Here is a 16659-nt window from a genome sequence, read left to right on the forward strand (position 1 = left end):
TACTGTACCACACTCGCCCTCCAAATTGTAAACTTTACACATTTGTAACTGTAGCAACATCAAAATATTTTATTTTTTAATGAAAATTAGAGGTAACTTTCTTTACGTAATATGAAAGCGAGGTACATATGAAATTGTGATTCCTTCTGCACTAAAAGTCCACCAAAATAAGTTTCCGAGCTACATACAAAAGGTAGCCTGAGTTGCTCACCACAAATAAATTCCCAATCACCAGGTTATTCCTCTGGCCAACCATTTTGAGTCATAACAACTCTCATTACCAGAGAAGGTTGAACAATAGTTCCTATTGAAACTCGGCTAGCCCAGAGTGCACTACGAATGCTTATTACGTCAAAACTGGAGTTTCTCACCCTCCAAACCATTCTCACCCGCTTTTACGGTTCTATTAGGATTGGCAATAATGCTAAAACCAAGGCCTCTGGGAGCTTTTACCTCCCAAACCCCCTCTTTGCTGCGCCACTGAAGTGGATTAATACTGCAGAGAAAAGAGAAACCAACTTAAATAAAAGATATTTTTTATTATGAAAAATGGCTTGAAATGCTCATAAAAACATGTTCTTTTTACAAAAGGTAATTAAAATATTTACATTTTGCAACAGGAGTTTTAAAAGCTTTGCTTGCAACAGATCTAAGTAACATTATAGCCAGTTTTTCAAAGAATCACAGATAGGTTTGACTTCTTACTTCTGTCTCGTAGCTGCTCTCCAAAGAGAATATACTGATGATACAAGGGAAGATGGCTAAAAGAAAAAAGTTATCAATTGTCACAACAGTTGTAAGTTCAAATGTAAATAACAGATGCAGAATGTTACAAAAACAACTGAAGGTGTAATAAAATAATAGTTTAAAAAACTAAAAAAACACGCTTTCGTAGCAAAATGTACTAAAAAGTGAAAAATAATCTTTGTATGATAGTAGTTGACCAATCACTTAATTTTAATGTAATACAAAAAACCGTGGGGTGCTGTCTATTTACATTTTTGCACAGACAACAAATGGAAGAAATTCAAGACAACTGATAAGAAGCCCCCACGCTTTTTTGTATTACATTAAAATTAAATGATTGGTCAACTACTATCTTCCAAAGATTATTTTTCGCTTTTTAGTACATTTTGCTATGAAAGAGTGTTTTTTTAGTTTTTTAAACTATTATTTTATTTTCTTCTTTTTAGTTTAACTTGTTTTACGAAAAAATATTCATTTCAACATTGTTAAAAATCTTTTATATTCATGAAATTTGCCCCAAAAAAGCTAATCCATCTCAGTCATCGATGTATATGTGCGGAAATCATATCTACATTACTTTGAAAATTTGAGATGCATTTGAATAAAAGTTTTGTTCAACAATGATCTGATCAGCAATGAATTTCCAATTGAAGGCTCACCTAAATTTTGGCATGAAATTAGTTAAAAACAATTATATTTCATGTTCTAATTACCTTGGAACATTGGAACAAATTTTGTCTGATGCAGAAAAATTAAAGGTTTTTGTAGATATTTTTTAATAATTTTTGTGAGCATTTTTTAATGTATTTTTTTAAATTTTTCCTTTTTCACATTGTTGGATTTATGCCAAAATATTGATTGAAATTGGAGGAAACCAACAATTAAAAGAGTTAATTAATTAATTTGATTATAGAATATTGCATTGTCATCGGGTCTGAGGTCGCGTGCCAAATTTCAAAAGAATCCGATCGCAGGAAGTGGGCGAAATTTGAGCTGCAAGATTCCGTTACAAGATACATACATACATACATACATACATACATACAGGTGAAGCTAATAAAAGCGTGTTAAAAAAGAAAACCTATCACTTTTAAGTTTTACGAAGGACTAGAACAAATAATAGTATACAATTTTTAGATTTGTAAAAAAAAATCCCTCGACAAACTGATATTTTTGAGCCTAAGAGCCATCCACACATGATGTCACATATTAAGGAGAAGAAGGGGTTCCCAAAATTGTGATAATTTGTGACAAGGGGTTGGGAATGGGTAACAGGAAGCGTGACAACACACATTTTGCTTAAATTCAAATCAGCAGAATAGATATTTATGCATTTTTAAATCTTGCTTTTATAGTGAAATTTTGGTGCTAATGGTTTTAAAAAGCAATGATAAATCAAGTTTTTTTTAAAAAAAAAAGTCTTTATATGGGCTGTTTAGAATAAAAGCGATGTAAATCAAAGTTTTTCAAGTTTTGGTTATGTACAGAAATGTGTTAATTTTTAGTTCTTCTATTCAGTGTGATGGTGTAAATCAGCAGTTCAGTATTTTACCACTATCAGCAGCACTGATTATGTTAACTGACCAAATAGCTGAATAGATTGAAAATGAGAGTGGTGTAAGTCACAAAGCAGACAGACAGCTTTGTTCACGAATACAGGGTGCGTACGGACTTAGCAAGAAACTCCAAGGAGTCCGAAAAAATTACGGGTTTACAGCAAAATAACCATGCAAATAGCAGTTAGTAAATTATTGCATTTTACTATCTGCTATTTGATTTTTTTTCTAATTGTTTCTAATAGACGATTTTTCCTAATAGACCTAACTTTTTAACTAACTAATAGACTTAGTCTTTTCCTAATACAGTGAAATCCCGTTACAACGAACTTCAAGGGACCGTAAATTTTGTTCGCTGTAACGAGAATTTCGTTATAATGAAATTCAAGCAACGTGCTAGAAATTAAATTTGGACTGAAATTTTATTTCGTTGTAACGGAAGTTTCGTTATATTGGTATTCGTTGTAACGGGATTTCACTGTAGATAGTTAGATTTTTTTTCTAATAGACGATTTAAATCTTTGTGGAAGCAGTCTTTCTGGGGTTGGTGGGCAGGGGTTGAAGCCCTTTAGTAATGAAAGAAAAGTATCAACACAATAAAATAAGACTATTTAATGTAGCTTATTTCAAAATACAGTGAAACCTCCCTTAATGGACACACCTCTAATTAACGGACATTTTTGCAAGTCCCAGTCCCTCAATATAGGCCATTCCACGTCATTCACTCTGAATAATGGACACTCCGAATAACGGGCAGTTATTTCACAAAAAATTTCCCTTTCGATCGTAGCACTTCCGATTTTTTTTCCCTTTTCACAGAATATGTTAGTAACTGCTTGCCTTACAAAGCTTTTCATCCTCCACAACTGTATTCCCACTCACCCCGTCATTTCCTTATCACTGTTTCTTGGTATTAAAAGGGTGGTAATGGGCAGAGGCAGCGATTGGGGCTTAAAAGTTGTGGGCAGAAAAAAAAGAACAAAAATACATGGTACTTTTTGTGGGCAGCAAAAAATGAAAAAGAAAAAAAAAAGTCATAATTTTGTTACGGCTAGTTTTGAGAGTATTGAAGCAGATAAGTGAAAACTGATGTCAGTCTAAGAATTAAGATGTGTTTTTCTTAAGATTTTAATGAATTTTGTACACAATAACTATTTAAAAGTTAAGATAAAAAAGAGGAAACTGGGCGCTTTTTCTAACTGAGGCTCTCGGGAGATGCAATTGAGCAGACCGGCGCCGGTAGTAGTCGGCTTTATGGCGCCGTGGTTTCGTTGGGTTGTTTAATTTTTAGTAATGAAAAAGATTTGCGAATATACAAGGTCATATTGCCAACTATCAATCATGCAATAGTGATACTCGAGATGAAGTAAATAAATTAACCATAAAAAGTGTGTACGTGTGGGGGAAAGGGGTTGTTCCACCGAATCGCCGCCGCCGTTGGTAATGGGATATTCGTACCCTGAGATGAATTGAGAGGCAAGCGAACCTGCTTTTCATGCAGCAATCGTAGCTTTGCAGTTGCAAACTTTCCTAAAGGCATGTTGATTTAGTTGATTGTTTTGTGTGACAATATTATTTGAATTTTAAAATGGCAACTAAAAAAAAGAGACTGACATTGAAAGAAAAAATTAATGTTTTGGATGTTGCCGAAAAAGAAAAAAATAAGTGTGCGTTGTCTTGTTGTTTTCAAGTTGGGAAAACTCAAATCAGAAAAATTTTAAAAGATAAAGACGAAATTAGAAAATTGTGAGTTCGAATGAAGATTTTAAAAAATGTTAAGTTTTGAAAAAAAAAAAAAGTTAAATGGACGAGGTTGTCATGAAATGGTTCAGAGCTGCTCATGCAAAGAACATCCCAATAAGCGGGGTATTACTCCAAGAGAAAGCCAGAGAAGTCGGGGAAAACTTTGGGGAACTTCCTCTGATTGAAAATGATGTTTGCACAATTAGAGACTTTTCAGAAGCACTGAAATACAGTAAAGAATTGAAAAACTTTTTCCTGAGCAAAGGGGACACTGAAGGACTTGCTAAGGTAAATGATTTAAATATTTATACTGAGAAACAGGCTTGTTATGCAAAAAAGAGATGTCGAACTCTTTTAACTGATTACTTTAATTGACTAAATGCTTTTTAAGACAAGTGTGTGCTGTCAGTATACCTTTATTAAGAAAAAACAGATTAATTACACTTGACGTAAAATGTAGTAAACCTTTCGCAATTGTTTCGATTGTGTTCTTCAAAGGGAAGCCCATTTTGAAAAAGGTAAATTAAGTAGTTCCTCCTAATAGCGGACACCTCCCAATAACGGACAAAACTTCTGGTCCCTTGACTGTCCGCTATTCGGAGGTTTCACTATACCTTTCAGAAATAATTGAATTATTTTCAGGATGCAAAAGGATTCAAACATCACGTACAGCATGCGATTAGAGGCAAAGAATATGCTCCATGTTGATAAACTTCAAAGCATAAACTTGTTACTTGTAAAAAGCAGAAACAAAGAGTACTCAGATCAAGAGTATTACTTCAAAAATTGGTAAAAATTACTTTAATGTTCAAAACACACTAAAATTTTGTAGCCTAAAAAAATATTAGTAAGAGATAAAACCTCTTGCACATAATTCCTTAAACATTAATTTCCAAAGCATTAGGCATTCATGCTGGTTGGTACAAGAGCAATGGATTGATGGAATGATTTGGATCTGTATTCGCCAATCACACCAACACTTCCAAAGAGTTGCTTTATAACTGAGTTCCATGGGCGCCCATATGCAAAATTGTAAGGGGGGGGGGGCGTCAGATATTTTAACCATGATTTAGCATGATATGTTCCCCATGAAAACCAATTTCAGGACAGATTAGAGTCATTAAAATTGGACATTTTTAATCACTTATTCATTAATGGCTGGAGAAGAAATATTTTTACATTTTTGCAAAGAAAACAGCACAAAAAACAAGAAAGTTCTAATTTCTAAAGGGGGGGGGGGCTCGAGCCCCCCTTGCCCCTTATATGGGCGCCCTTGCTGAGTTCATCCAGTCTAGTTTGTCAAGTTTGCCGATTGGTTTTTCATAGTTGCTGTGGTCTTTGGCATTAATTAGCAGTTTCATCCCCACTTTGCTGTTTGTGACCTTAGCCCTGCAATAAGCATGCTTCAAACCACCTGAAGTCTCTGAAGAGAAATCTCTCGAGATATGAATTTTATCATGAATGCAGTGTTAGGACATCAGAGGGGGCTTAATCTACATAGAAGTAGTAATGAGTCAATGAACAATGATTTTATAGCTATAATACATGTTGCAAAAAGTTTTACTCACGTCAAGAGATTAAGTTACATTTCTGAAAATCTAGAAATTAATTAAAAAAAAAAAATGGAGAAATAGGCTAGACAGATGACTTGGCTGAAGGGCAGGAGTCTCCTGCTAAAATGGGGGGAGGGGGGGGGGACACTGCATTGAAAAAAGTAGAAAAAACTTTAGGGACACTTTTTTAATATTGTTGCTAAAAATCATAAATCTTCTCAGTAAATCAGCAGGTTTGCCATTTGTAGAGAGACAATATATTAATTCAAGGATATGGCGGCAAAAGTTGGTATCATAAAAAAAATTTTTTTTGGACAACAACAAAATTTGTTTAATGAGGCTACAGAAAGATATGAGTTACAATAACATATCCAGAACATGCAATACACCAGACAGTCCGGTTATCACATTTTGAGACTGCAGTTTCGTTTTTATTAGAACTCCTCAGGCAGGAATAGTGAATAACCGAGCTGGAGGCAGATGTCGTGCCAACAAACTGGTAGATAAACTGAATTTGCCTCAACAGCGAGTGTCCTTAGCATGGTGCGGTAGGACTCGTGGATTGAAGGTAAAGCTTGGGTATTTAGCAGTAAGTTATTGCAACTTACTGCTAAATTCTCCTGTCTTGTTTAAACAATATAAGGGATCATTTTGAAACTCTTTAAGTGTTAGGTTGTTGGCTTACCTAAGTAGCAAAATATCTGAAAAATAAAAAAAAGTACTTTTACATAAAAGTTGGAGATACCTACTTTTACAGGTATACACTTCAATAAAATGCACACGATAAATTATCAGCACTTTTAGACTAATATAAATATCTTTGAAAATGGCTCACGAGAAGCAAAAAAGTTAGTTTTTCATTAAGTTAGTGTTTTAAAGGACTGAAGAGATCAAATAAATTGGCAATCTAGATACTGTCCAACCATGGATTCTATGGAATTTTCAAACGTCCACATAGGACGAATCTATCTGAATGAGGGGGAAAAGAAAAAAATTGATGCCGGTATTCTGCTCATTTGAATGAGACTCTGTTTCTGCAAAAGCTGGCATCGCTAAAAAATAATAGATTCGTCCATTTCCGGCTGTAAAACGGATATTTGTCTTTCCATACAATTCGTGGTCAGACAGTGGAGCTTAATTTACGAACTTCAACCTCAATTTCATCAGAAATTTTTTTTTCTAAAGCGCATGGGAATAAACCGACTGAGATTTAAATTTCCTGGCCAATAGATTATCAGTTGGAAGAGATAAATCCTGCTTCCCCGGCAATGAGAACCTGCCGAAACGTAACTAATAACACTTTAATAACATAGAATCACTTATTTCACCTGCACCTGCTGAACAGGCTCGTATGGTGTTTGTTCAGGTATTGAGAGGAATTCTTCTTCTTCTGAGACATGGACATAGTCAGCCTCGACATCATCACTGTCACTTTCATCTAAGCTCAAGAGGTCCTTATTCAGAGACTCTTCAATGGACTCCATCAAATCTTCATGTACTTCAGAAGACATTAGGCTGCAAAAAAATTGGATGCAATACAGACAAAATTTTCTTTTTTTTAATCATCACACTATTAGTCTTTGGCTCTTTTTGCATAAAAATTAAATAGATGTTGCAGTAGTATGCTTAATTTGTATCTATGCTACGTGCATTTGAATTGCACATTTTTTTTCTATGTTTTCTGGACATTTAAAAAATTGCACAATACAAGATGTGAAAAAATCAGATGGTGAATGACATTTTTATAGCAGCAAAAGCTGAAGCTATGTCTATGTGGTGTTACTTGTTGTTTGGTAATGTGATCAGCAGAGAAAGATAGCACCAAGTTTAAATAGTTTTAGATTTGTCAGAAGGCTGACAGAGTCACTAGAGTTAGGTTGTGTTTATCATGTCTGTCGTACATCAGAGTTTTAACTAAAAGATTCATTTTGAACTAATTTACAACCACTGATTCCATCAGTGATCTACCCATGGGTGCTCATATATGAAATTTTAAGGGCGGAAAGGGGGGGGGGGGCTCAGATATTTTCCCCATGGAAACCTATTTCAGTACAGAAGAGAGTTATTAAAATTTGACATTTTTAATAACTTATTTATTAATGATTGGAGAAGAAATGTTTCTACATTTTTGCAAAGAAAAAGGTACAAAAAGCAAGAAAGTTATAATTTCTAGGTTGGGGAGGGCTTGAACCCTCCACTTGCCCCCCCCCCCCTACCCAAAGGGTGCCCTTGGGTCTATCTACAGTTTGAACTTTGCACATGTTTTTCTCAAAATTTCAAAACATGTCCACTTTGCATCTCACTGCTTCAATCATAATCACATTAAGATTAAGAATTATGACATTAACAGATTCGATTTCATTTTAAATGATTCAGTTTAACTGATTGCTACAAATGAAGGAAAAAAAAAAAAAAAAAACAAGGAATGTTGTTTATAAGTCTTACCTTTTTGGCTTATTAGAGTCATTTTCCAGCAGAAGTAGAAGATTTGAAATGGTTCGATGCACATTTATGTTTGACGCATCAACTTGTTGAGATAGGCACAAGTTAATCACATTAGCATTCAACTTAGCAACCCGATGCAAAAACTTTTCCTTTGGGTTTTTTTCTTGGTGACAAAAATCACTTTGGGAGAAAAGAAAAGTTTATTTGAAAATCTACAGTACATTTAATACAATAATATAAAAGCTATTTAGATAATAAAATGAGAATGATCATTTTTAAAAACTGAAATACCAAATTAACCCTTAAGTAATTGTGTGTTGGTCTATTCCCTGCCCGTTGTAATATATTTCACTCCGCCACACTGCTCCTTATATTGATAACGGGAACTATCTGTGTAGCTGACCTTGAGTAACTCTCCAACCTGCACACAGAATTCTTAGAATTTCTTTCGGTATTTCAAGATTGCATAGCCTTTGGTAATGTATATTGGTCATTTAGACCAATAGCGCCACAACTTACTCAGGTCCCCAATAGTCATTCTCTCAGTGTACGCTGTAAGTATTGTTCTTCATTAGATACTTCTGCATAGTAAATGGTAGCTATTCCATTAGCTGAAGCAAACATTAGAAGAAATCACTAAAATTATTTTTTGTCTCACGGATCGCTAAAGCGGGGAAAAGACCAAAACACGAGCACTAACGTAATATAAAGAGACGCAACTACACGCAGGTTTATCACTCAAGCAAATTTTCCCATCATTTAAAGTTGACCGTGTGGATGAAAGAAAACCCTTTTCCTCAATCTATGAACTTATTTTTAAGAAAAAAAAATCTTGGTGATAACTGAGTTTATATAGTACTAGTGGTACTCACACGGCTTTGCCCCTAGTAGAAAATTAAAAAGTCATTTGGTTCGCCTGTATATTTACAAATAATGGATGATGAATCTCTCACCAATATGCTGTGTTAATTTGCTCACCCACATCATGCTAATTTGCTCGTCCACATTATGATAAATAGCTCATCTATGATATGATAATTTTTTCGGTAAAGTGTTCTTAAAATTGGAATAGAAAAAGAACAAAAATCGAATTTTCAAAAAAATCGCTTCGAGATGCTCACATCTATGCTATGGACTAATTTTGTGCCAATTTTATGAAAATCAGCCAAACCATCTAGGCGCTAGACGTGTAACAGACAACCAGACAGAGATCCAGAGACACAAACTTTCAGCTTTACTATTAGTAAAGATTTCACAAAATCTTCTTTCTTACCTGTAGCTTGTCCGTTTTGGCACATGGGAGTCCATGTAAAATGCAAGGATTCCCACCAATTGAGCAGTGTATGCAAGAGCAGCACTGATGCCATAGGCTACATCAAATCGATACTTCCCCACCTGGTCCAATTCATCACGAGAGACTCCTGCAAATCGTGATGAACCTGCAAAAAAAGAAGAAGTTCTTAACTAAAAATACGTTGTCGATTTAACTTAACATAACATATTCAGTGAAAGTAAAATTGGATGGTAGGTTCAATCTGCATCAAAATAGAATACACAGCTCCAGCTAGTTAAACTTAGGTTATACAGATCTAGACACTCTGTTCATTCTTCAAATCAGTAATAGCAATATTTTAAAAATAAGTAACTAATTAAAACCAACACTTTTAATTATTTGCACAAAAAGAAATAGTTGAAAGCAATAATTGATTGTGGACGTGGAAAAAGACTTTGATAGAACCTTTAAAAGGCAGAAAAGCGCACCACATATTTCGGCGAAAATTTTGAGATGAGTTATTTTTCCGAATAATTATAGATGAACAGGCAAAAAAAGACTAAATACAAAGCAGGGCTTGAAATTAACAGTGATCTGAGGGTTTAAGATCCCAAAAATATTCATTGAACCAGCAAAATATAAATTTTAGTGGTCCACGGGACCAGCAAAGTTTTATTTCTGTTTTCCTTTCAAAAATATTAAGCATCCTTATTTTTTTTAAATTTTGAAAAAAAGTTTGCACTATTTTTTTTTTAGTGTTTATGTTCTCTTTGCAAGAAATGTAAGAAAAAACTACAGCATTTTTGCCATCCTACTCCCTTCCTCCCAAAATAACAACAAAGATAAGATTTTGTTGTTTTAATTCCTTGAATAGTATTCGTGAACAAAGAGATGCCTATTATTGTTTTTTTTTTTGCTTCTCCACTAAGTTGGACATGTCTAAAGAAAACTACTAATTAGATCAACATGCCAACATCATTCGCAGAAATTTCTTTTAATTTGTGGACTGTTTTCATATTTTTTGAACTGATTTCTTCAGTGAGCGACACCTGTTTCTTGTCAATTTTGCAGTGCTTCTCAAAAAGAAAATAAACTTTAAAAAAGCATGTTGAAGATACATATTCCACTCGGAAAAAAAAAAAAAAAAACAACTTACTATTTTTACAGTTGGTAGCAATATAGGACTTAGGGGGTGGGGAGCACACAATGCTTTCTTGCAGAACAAAGTTTTAAGAAATGATTTGAGTTGATTTTTCCTTTCCCCCTTCATTCAGGTAGACTCGTCTTACATGGAAGTCTGCCAATTGTGTAGCAAACATGGGCAGACAGTAAGACTTATTTTATTTCCCCATTGTTAACTTCGTTCAGGGGTATTGAACCCTTCTGAAAACTTGGGATTGGCAGAAAGTATCTTGAACTTATTTGGAATGCAAACATGCAAAAGTTTTTGTGATTTCCTTTGTAATAAACAAAATCAAAAGTAATAGAGAAAAGAGACAGGTAGTTTTTATAGATTCCCAAACTGGAGTTATAATCTTTACAATACCTTGATTTATGACAGCACAGAGCCATAAAAGTCTGAGTCTAGTAAACTGAATTTCTCTTAATTTACAGTTGCAGAAATAATGTATTTTCACCCCTCGAGCATGAATTTTAATTTGGTACTTGCAGTTCAGTTTAATTATTGAGCAGAGTTTTACTAGTCTGACTTAGAGAGAAATTAAAATTAAAAATATACATATAAACATTACTTAAAATAACATCCCACATTGCAATTCCTGTCCATTCTGGAACTGCTACACTCCCGGTTATTGCATACTTGCTAACCAAGGGAAATCTCAATGTGTAAAAAAAAACAAAAAACCTATGCTATTTTGAAAATAAATGCTTAAATCAAGTCAAATCCCATTAATAGCATGTACTATGCCGTATGTTTTGTTTTCAAGAAACCATTCTTTTGACAAAATTTAATGACTATTTGTTTATTTATTACTAGCTGCGTTGCCCGGCTTTGCACGGCCTACCTCGAAAATAAAAGTTATTTCAAGTGACGTGTGTTCAATAGAGTGGTCCAAAATTTCGAAGGTGAAAATTTTTTGAGTCCTACCCTCCCATTTTGTTCCAATGTATCAAAAAATAAATCAGACAAAATTTGAAAACATTTCAATAATATTTAGAGGTAGCTCAACGCAGATCAAGTTTTCATCATTGCTGAATAGAATGCGTACGACACACGACCATTGACCTCACTAAGGTAAAATACAATTGCTATTTTTATTAACAAGAAAACAATTGCTTTATAAAATTGCTATTTTACAATGAGACTTAACAATAGCCATTATGAAAATACTTTTGTAAATACAAGTAAATACATAAAATCTATTCCTTTAACAGTCGTGATCGAATAAATTTTCAATTTGTTGCTTATGTATGTATTCTTAATTGTTTTGGTTTCACCACTGTTGGAATAGCAGTTTGCGCTTATTTTTGAAATGCATATGTCTCTTTACTTTAAAATAACTGAGCATGGCAAATACATCTATTAGATCAAAATCAGAGGTTTATCTTCTTAGTTTAATGACAAGTAGTAAACTACCTTCAATTCGTATGGCATTGGATATGTTTCTTCATAACCATATTGAATTAAAGAAAACCATAAGAGAATCTTCCAGAAATACAATAGAAGAAATAACAAAATTTTGGCAGAAAGCCAGAATACCCGTACAAAGACCCATACCTTCATTCACGTAGATCAAGAAATCTGGGAGCTTCAGGAGGATTTTAAGAAAGCAAAAAGGATTCTTCAAGGAATTTCAGTGGTTAATGATAATGCTGAAAGGGGTATAGCCCTTATAAAAGAGTAATGGAAAAATGACACGAAATGAAGAACAATTCCAATTCTTGTTGCAAGTTGTTGCAGAGCATTGACGAGCTTATCCCGGATGTAAAAAGCAGAGTTTGTAATGTGTACTAAGGAAAGCCATGTACATAACTGTTGAAATATTATTATTATGTAACTATTTTTAACTTACAAAATGCTGGCAATTTTAATTAAATAAATTATATACTTTTTCTAGCGTCAATTTTATTTCTATCTGCATTTATGGCATAAAATGGTAAAACGTGAAACTTTGAGGCTGTTGAGCTACTTCTAAATGTTAAAATTATGAGCTCAAACTTCACAATAATTATTTTTTACTCCGATGGAACCAAATGAGGGGGTAGGACCAATAAAAATCAGGAATTTTTTTAAAAAGGGCCTTTTTTGGACCACCCTAGTGTTCAACAATTAGGCCACTAATAACAGGTTGTTAACTGTAAGCACTACAAATAGACTTTTACTTCAAAAGCATGATTAAAAGAAGATGAAGTAGGTATTGAAGTCTTTCCTCTGTTTGAAATCAAAAAACTGAACAAACTCAAAACAGAAACTAAAATTACTGCACATAATATTGCATTTGTTAAGAAAGAAAAAAGAAGACTTACAAAAATTGATATATGCCGAGTAGTCACCATTGACAGGAATGCGTGGCTCCACTACTGCATATTCCATTTCATCTGGAGGACTGCCAGCAATCACCCATTGACCTTGAACATAAGTTGTTTTCTGAGCTTCTTCAAGTTCAGCACACTGGCCACTAGTGCTATCTTTGAAGCTTTAACCAATAAATTGAAATTAATTTTATGGCACGTTATCACTTAATAAGAAAAATTTAGGCTTAAAAAAGTTAAAAGTTGCCAGTACAACAAAGTAACTTTTCGTAAACTACTTAAATAAACAATTATATAATATAATCTAATATTGTATGCCATGGATGCTGAATTTCAAGATGCCAAGTTTATGTATTTTTAGGCAAGAAACAAAAACAATAAAAAAGAATATAAAGTCGAATCTTGTTTTAGCAAATATTACGTTATAACGAAAACTTCTAACATCCCCAAATTGTATTAACTCAGGGTCATTGTCATTTCAGTGGAACGAAATTTCACTACAGAGAAATGGTTTGTCTGATCCCTTCAACTTTGTCGAAACGGGATTTGACTAATGATTATACTTATACACATATGTATGCATTGGAACCTCAAAAATCTGAACCTCGGAGAACCGAAATTCAGGATAATTCAAACAGCTTGTTAAGTGAAGGCCATAAATATGAAAGAGGAAAAAATATTACTGCGATTCAAAAGCAAAGGTAGTTTTTTAAAGACAGCTACTTGTAGCAAACTTTTGAACACAGTGTGCAGTAAAACCTGTGTATAACAATACTGTCTATAACAATAAACCTCTCTATAACGATATTTTCATTGGTCCCAGCAAAATGTCAGCACAAAGAATCGAACTGTGTATAATGATAACCTGTCTATAACAATATTTTTTAAGTCTCAGCAGTATCGTTGTAGGCAGGATTCACTATATGATACAGCTCTTTATCTTATGCAGGTGCGTGCACAGTAATTTCGGGGCTCATCAGAAACGACTTTTACGGGCCCCCTCCATATTGTTTACCCCTACATCCCTACGTATATTTAACCCCTCATTTCAAGAAACTCAGGTCCCTTTTAGAGTTGGGCTTCGGGCCAACAGGTGTCTCTTCTCCCCCCCCCCCCCCCGATCTTATGTAGAAACAAATTCAGTATATAGTGAAATCCGGTGAAAAAGAATACAATTACAACGAAGTTTCCGTTACAACAAGATAAAATTTCAGTCTCGATTAAACTTCTAGTATGTTGCTTGAATTCCATTATAACGAAATTTCCGTTACAACGAACATTTTTTATGGTCCCTTGAAATTCATTGTAACGGGATTTCACTGTATTTTGTTGACGTTTTGAAACTGAATCGGCTTAATGACACGATAGTGCACCAGTGACACATGAACATTACATCAGCTACTATAGCGTTGAGACATATCAAGAAATCATGATTTATCAAGGGTAAAATTGCTGGATTGCTAACTTAAAACAAAGACTTTCAGATTGGTATTGTGTTAAAAACAAGAGTTAAAATATACCACAAGACAAGTGCAAACTTTCTGGAATCAGATCAGGGCTCAGCCCCATTAGTTTGAATTTTTGAGGTTTATGCAAGTACTAACCTACATTGCGTAGTGAAAACTAAGGTCAATTTCTGTCTTGTAGACAAAAATTTCGATTTCTTTTAAAGCAAAAATGGCCACTCTCGTCAGCGATTATTCTATAGCAAACTTATCAATGACTTGTGGAAATATTTATTCCTCGCAAAAGATACAAAGAGCTTATGAGGTAACATTCTAATTCATAATATTTTTTACCATACAGAGAGGAAAGAACAGCATGCCAAATGAAACTTTAAATTAAAAAGTAGAAAGGAGATCAATAAGAAAAAAATAAATAAATAAGTAGGCTCAGGTAATCTAGAGAGCATTAATATCAAAGGCACAATAGACTAAGCCAGGAGGGATTCTTCTTGCACTGTAAATATGCATTTGAATGAGACTTAAGCCTGCAGAAAAAGAATGGTGGTAAAGTTGGCATTTTACCATTATAAGTTTAAAAAAATTTTGTTGCTTAATAGAATTATTGCTAGAAATAATAACTTTGTACTGGGGATCACAATGACATCAAAGATAAATTTCCTAGACATCAAAATAAAAAATCCAAGAGCTCCTTTTTGAAATTTAACATGTATGAGATAAAAACTTCATGAAATAGAAATAATTCATAAATTTGCAAATACCAAGCTGCTCACTATGGCAGTGACAACAAAGGACAGGCTGAGCAGGGCTGCCGAGAGCCAAGGGTGTGCTTTGCCAGTTGGCCCCTAGTTCCCACTAAGCTTGCATAGTCATTCATGGGCCTTGAAGTTGAGAGATTTACTACTTCCAATTCTGTTGTGGCTGTTCAATGTAAAGACAGCCAACAAAAGTAAAAATCAATAAGGCAGTCAATGAAATTATTGCCATTGTCATAAACATTTGCGCTCCCCAGCTCTGAACTACAGCAGGGCCCGATTAACCTCTGAAGTTAGGGGAAGCTAAGTCTCATTTCAGGAATTGTTTTCAGTTGATATTTTCTAAAAATTCTATGCACATTGAAACAAAACTCACTAAAATGCTATATGTATTATTTCCAAAAACGGCCAAGCAGACTTCCAGTTAAAGTTTATTACCTCCCCCCCCCCCCCGACATATTGAACTTTTGTACATTACATACTTTTGTACTCCCATTCGCAGCAGATAAGAGTGGTTAGTTATTGTTTCAGATTTATCACTCCATAAAATTTATCAAGTGTGAAAAAAGTTAAGGTGAATTCCACAGATGAAAATAGCTTGCTACCACTTTTTATGAATTGTGTCCTCACTTTTTAAAATTCGGTCAAAATTTTTATTTAGCGAGTCCTAAAGTTTGAATACTTTTAACAATACGTTCAAAAGCAGAAACTGAAATTTGGGAGTCATTTTTGAGTCCACTGTTAATTCTGAGGGGAAGCTCAAGCTTCCTGAGCCTTTTGGGTAATCAGGCCTTGACTACATTTAACTGTTAAGTTCCACTTCAGAAGAAAAAAATAAACCAATACTCACTAAGACGGAGCAACTTTGGTAATAGGAAATATGTGTACGACCAACTCCTTGATTCTATGATTTACAACCATTTGTAAGCTTTTTATCTCAGCACCAAGTTTTCTCTCTCCCTGTTCCAATTCTTCATCTCTCATCTTTCGTACTTCTCTCATACGAGTTAACTTCTCCCCATACTGGGAGCGATTGGCGACCAGGGCAGCATTTTCTTCCTCCAGTTTACGTATCCTTCTCTGCCCTAATACATAAACAAAAAGTCAAATCGTGTAAATTTTATGCAAGATATTTTTACATTTAACAATGAGTTTTGCATTTTTGCGATGGTGATGTTTGTTTTCTGTGTCTTTCATCATGTTTGACCTTCACCGAGATGTTTCAATAAGATTTCAATGTTTTTTTTAAAGGTACTGTGGTGAAGCAGGCTCATCTGCTGCTTATGTAACTTCCGGGTTGCGTGTATCTAATCCACATGGCGGCGAATTAGTCAGGTGACCCCGTGTTTTTATTTCTCTATGAGGAATTATGGAACGCAATATATGAAGCAATTGAGGGAAATGACCGAAGCTATGTACTTCATACTTATGGTACAAATATAGCGCAAAAGTCACTGCTCTTCAATACTTTTTATAATCAACATCTTGTAAATAAAAGTCTTATTTTTGATAATTATGGAGTCTGATTTTTTATCAAGAACATCAATTCTGTTCAGTACTTAATTACCTTTTTCAATTTCGCAGCTACAATTGAAAAACAATGTTTTTGTGCCATAGGTAATGTTGGGCCGT

The 16659-nt window shown here is 34.2% G+C and overlaps 1 protein-coding gene across 2 annotated transcripts in view; it reads right to left on the reverse strand.

Moving 5' to 3' along the window:
* Positions 1-556: 556 nt before the first annotated feature.
* LOC129227798 (beclin 1-associated autophagy-related key regulator-like) overlaps positions 557-16659 on the reverse strand; it is a 29783-nt gene continuing 13680 nt past the window's right edge. The window contains exons 5-10 of one of the 2 annotated variants that reach the window (XM_054862409.1): positions 15878-16112; positions 12804-12973; positions 9318-9483; positions 8045-8224; positions 6934-7114; positions 557-761 (exon numbers count right to left, since the gene is read on the reverse strand). In XM_054862409.1, coding sequence (XP_054718384.1) covers positions 702-761; positions 6934-7114; positions 8045-8224; positions 9318-9483; positions 12804-12973; positions 15878-16112 — 992 coding nt within the window. In that variant the 3' untranslated portion in view covers positions 557-701. Of the gene's footprint in view, positions 762-6927; positions 7115-8044; positions 8225-9317; positions 9484-12803; positions 12974-15877; positions 16113-16659 lie in introns of both variants that reach the window. The other variant, XM_054862408.1, reaches the window with a different exon arrangement.

This window comes from Uloborus diversus, chromosome 8 (assembly GCF_026930045.1).
Source record: "Uloborus diversus isolate 005 chromosome 8, Udiv.v.3.1, whole genome shotgun sequence".
NCBI classification, from domain to species: Eukaryota; Metazoa; Arthropoda; class Arachnida; order Araneae; family Uloboridae; genus Uloborus; species Uloborus diversus.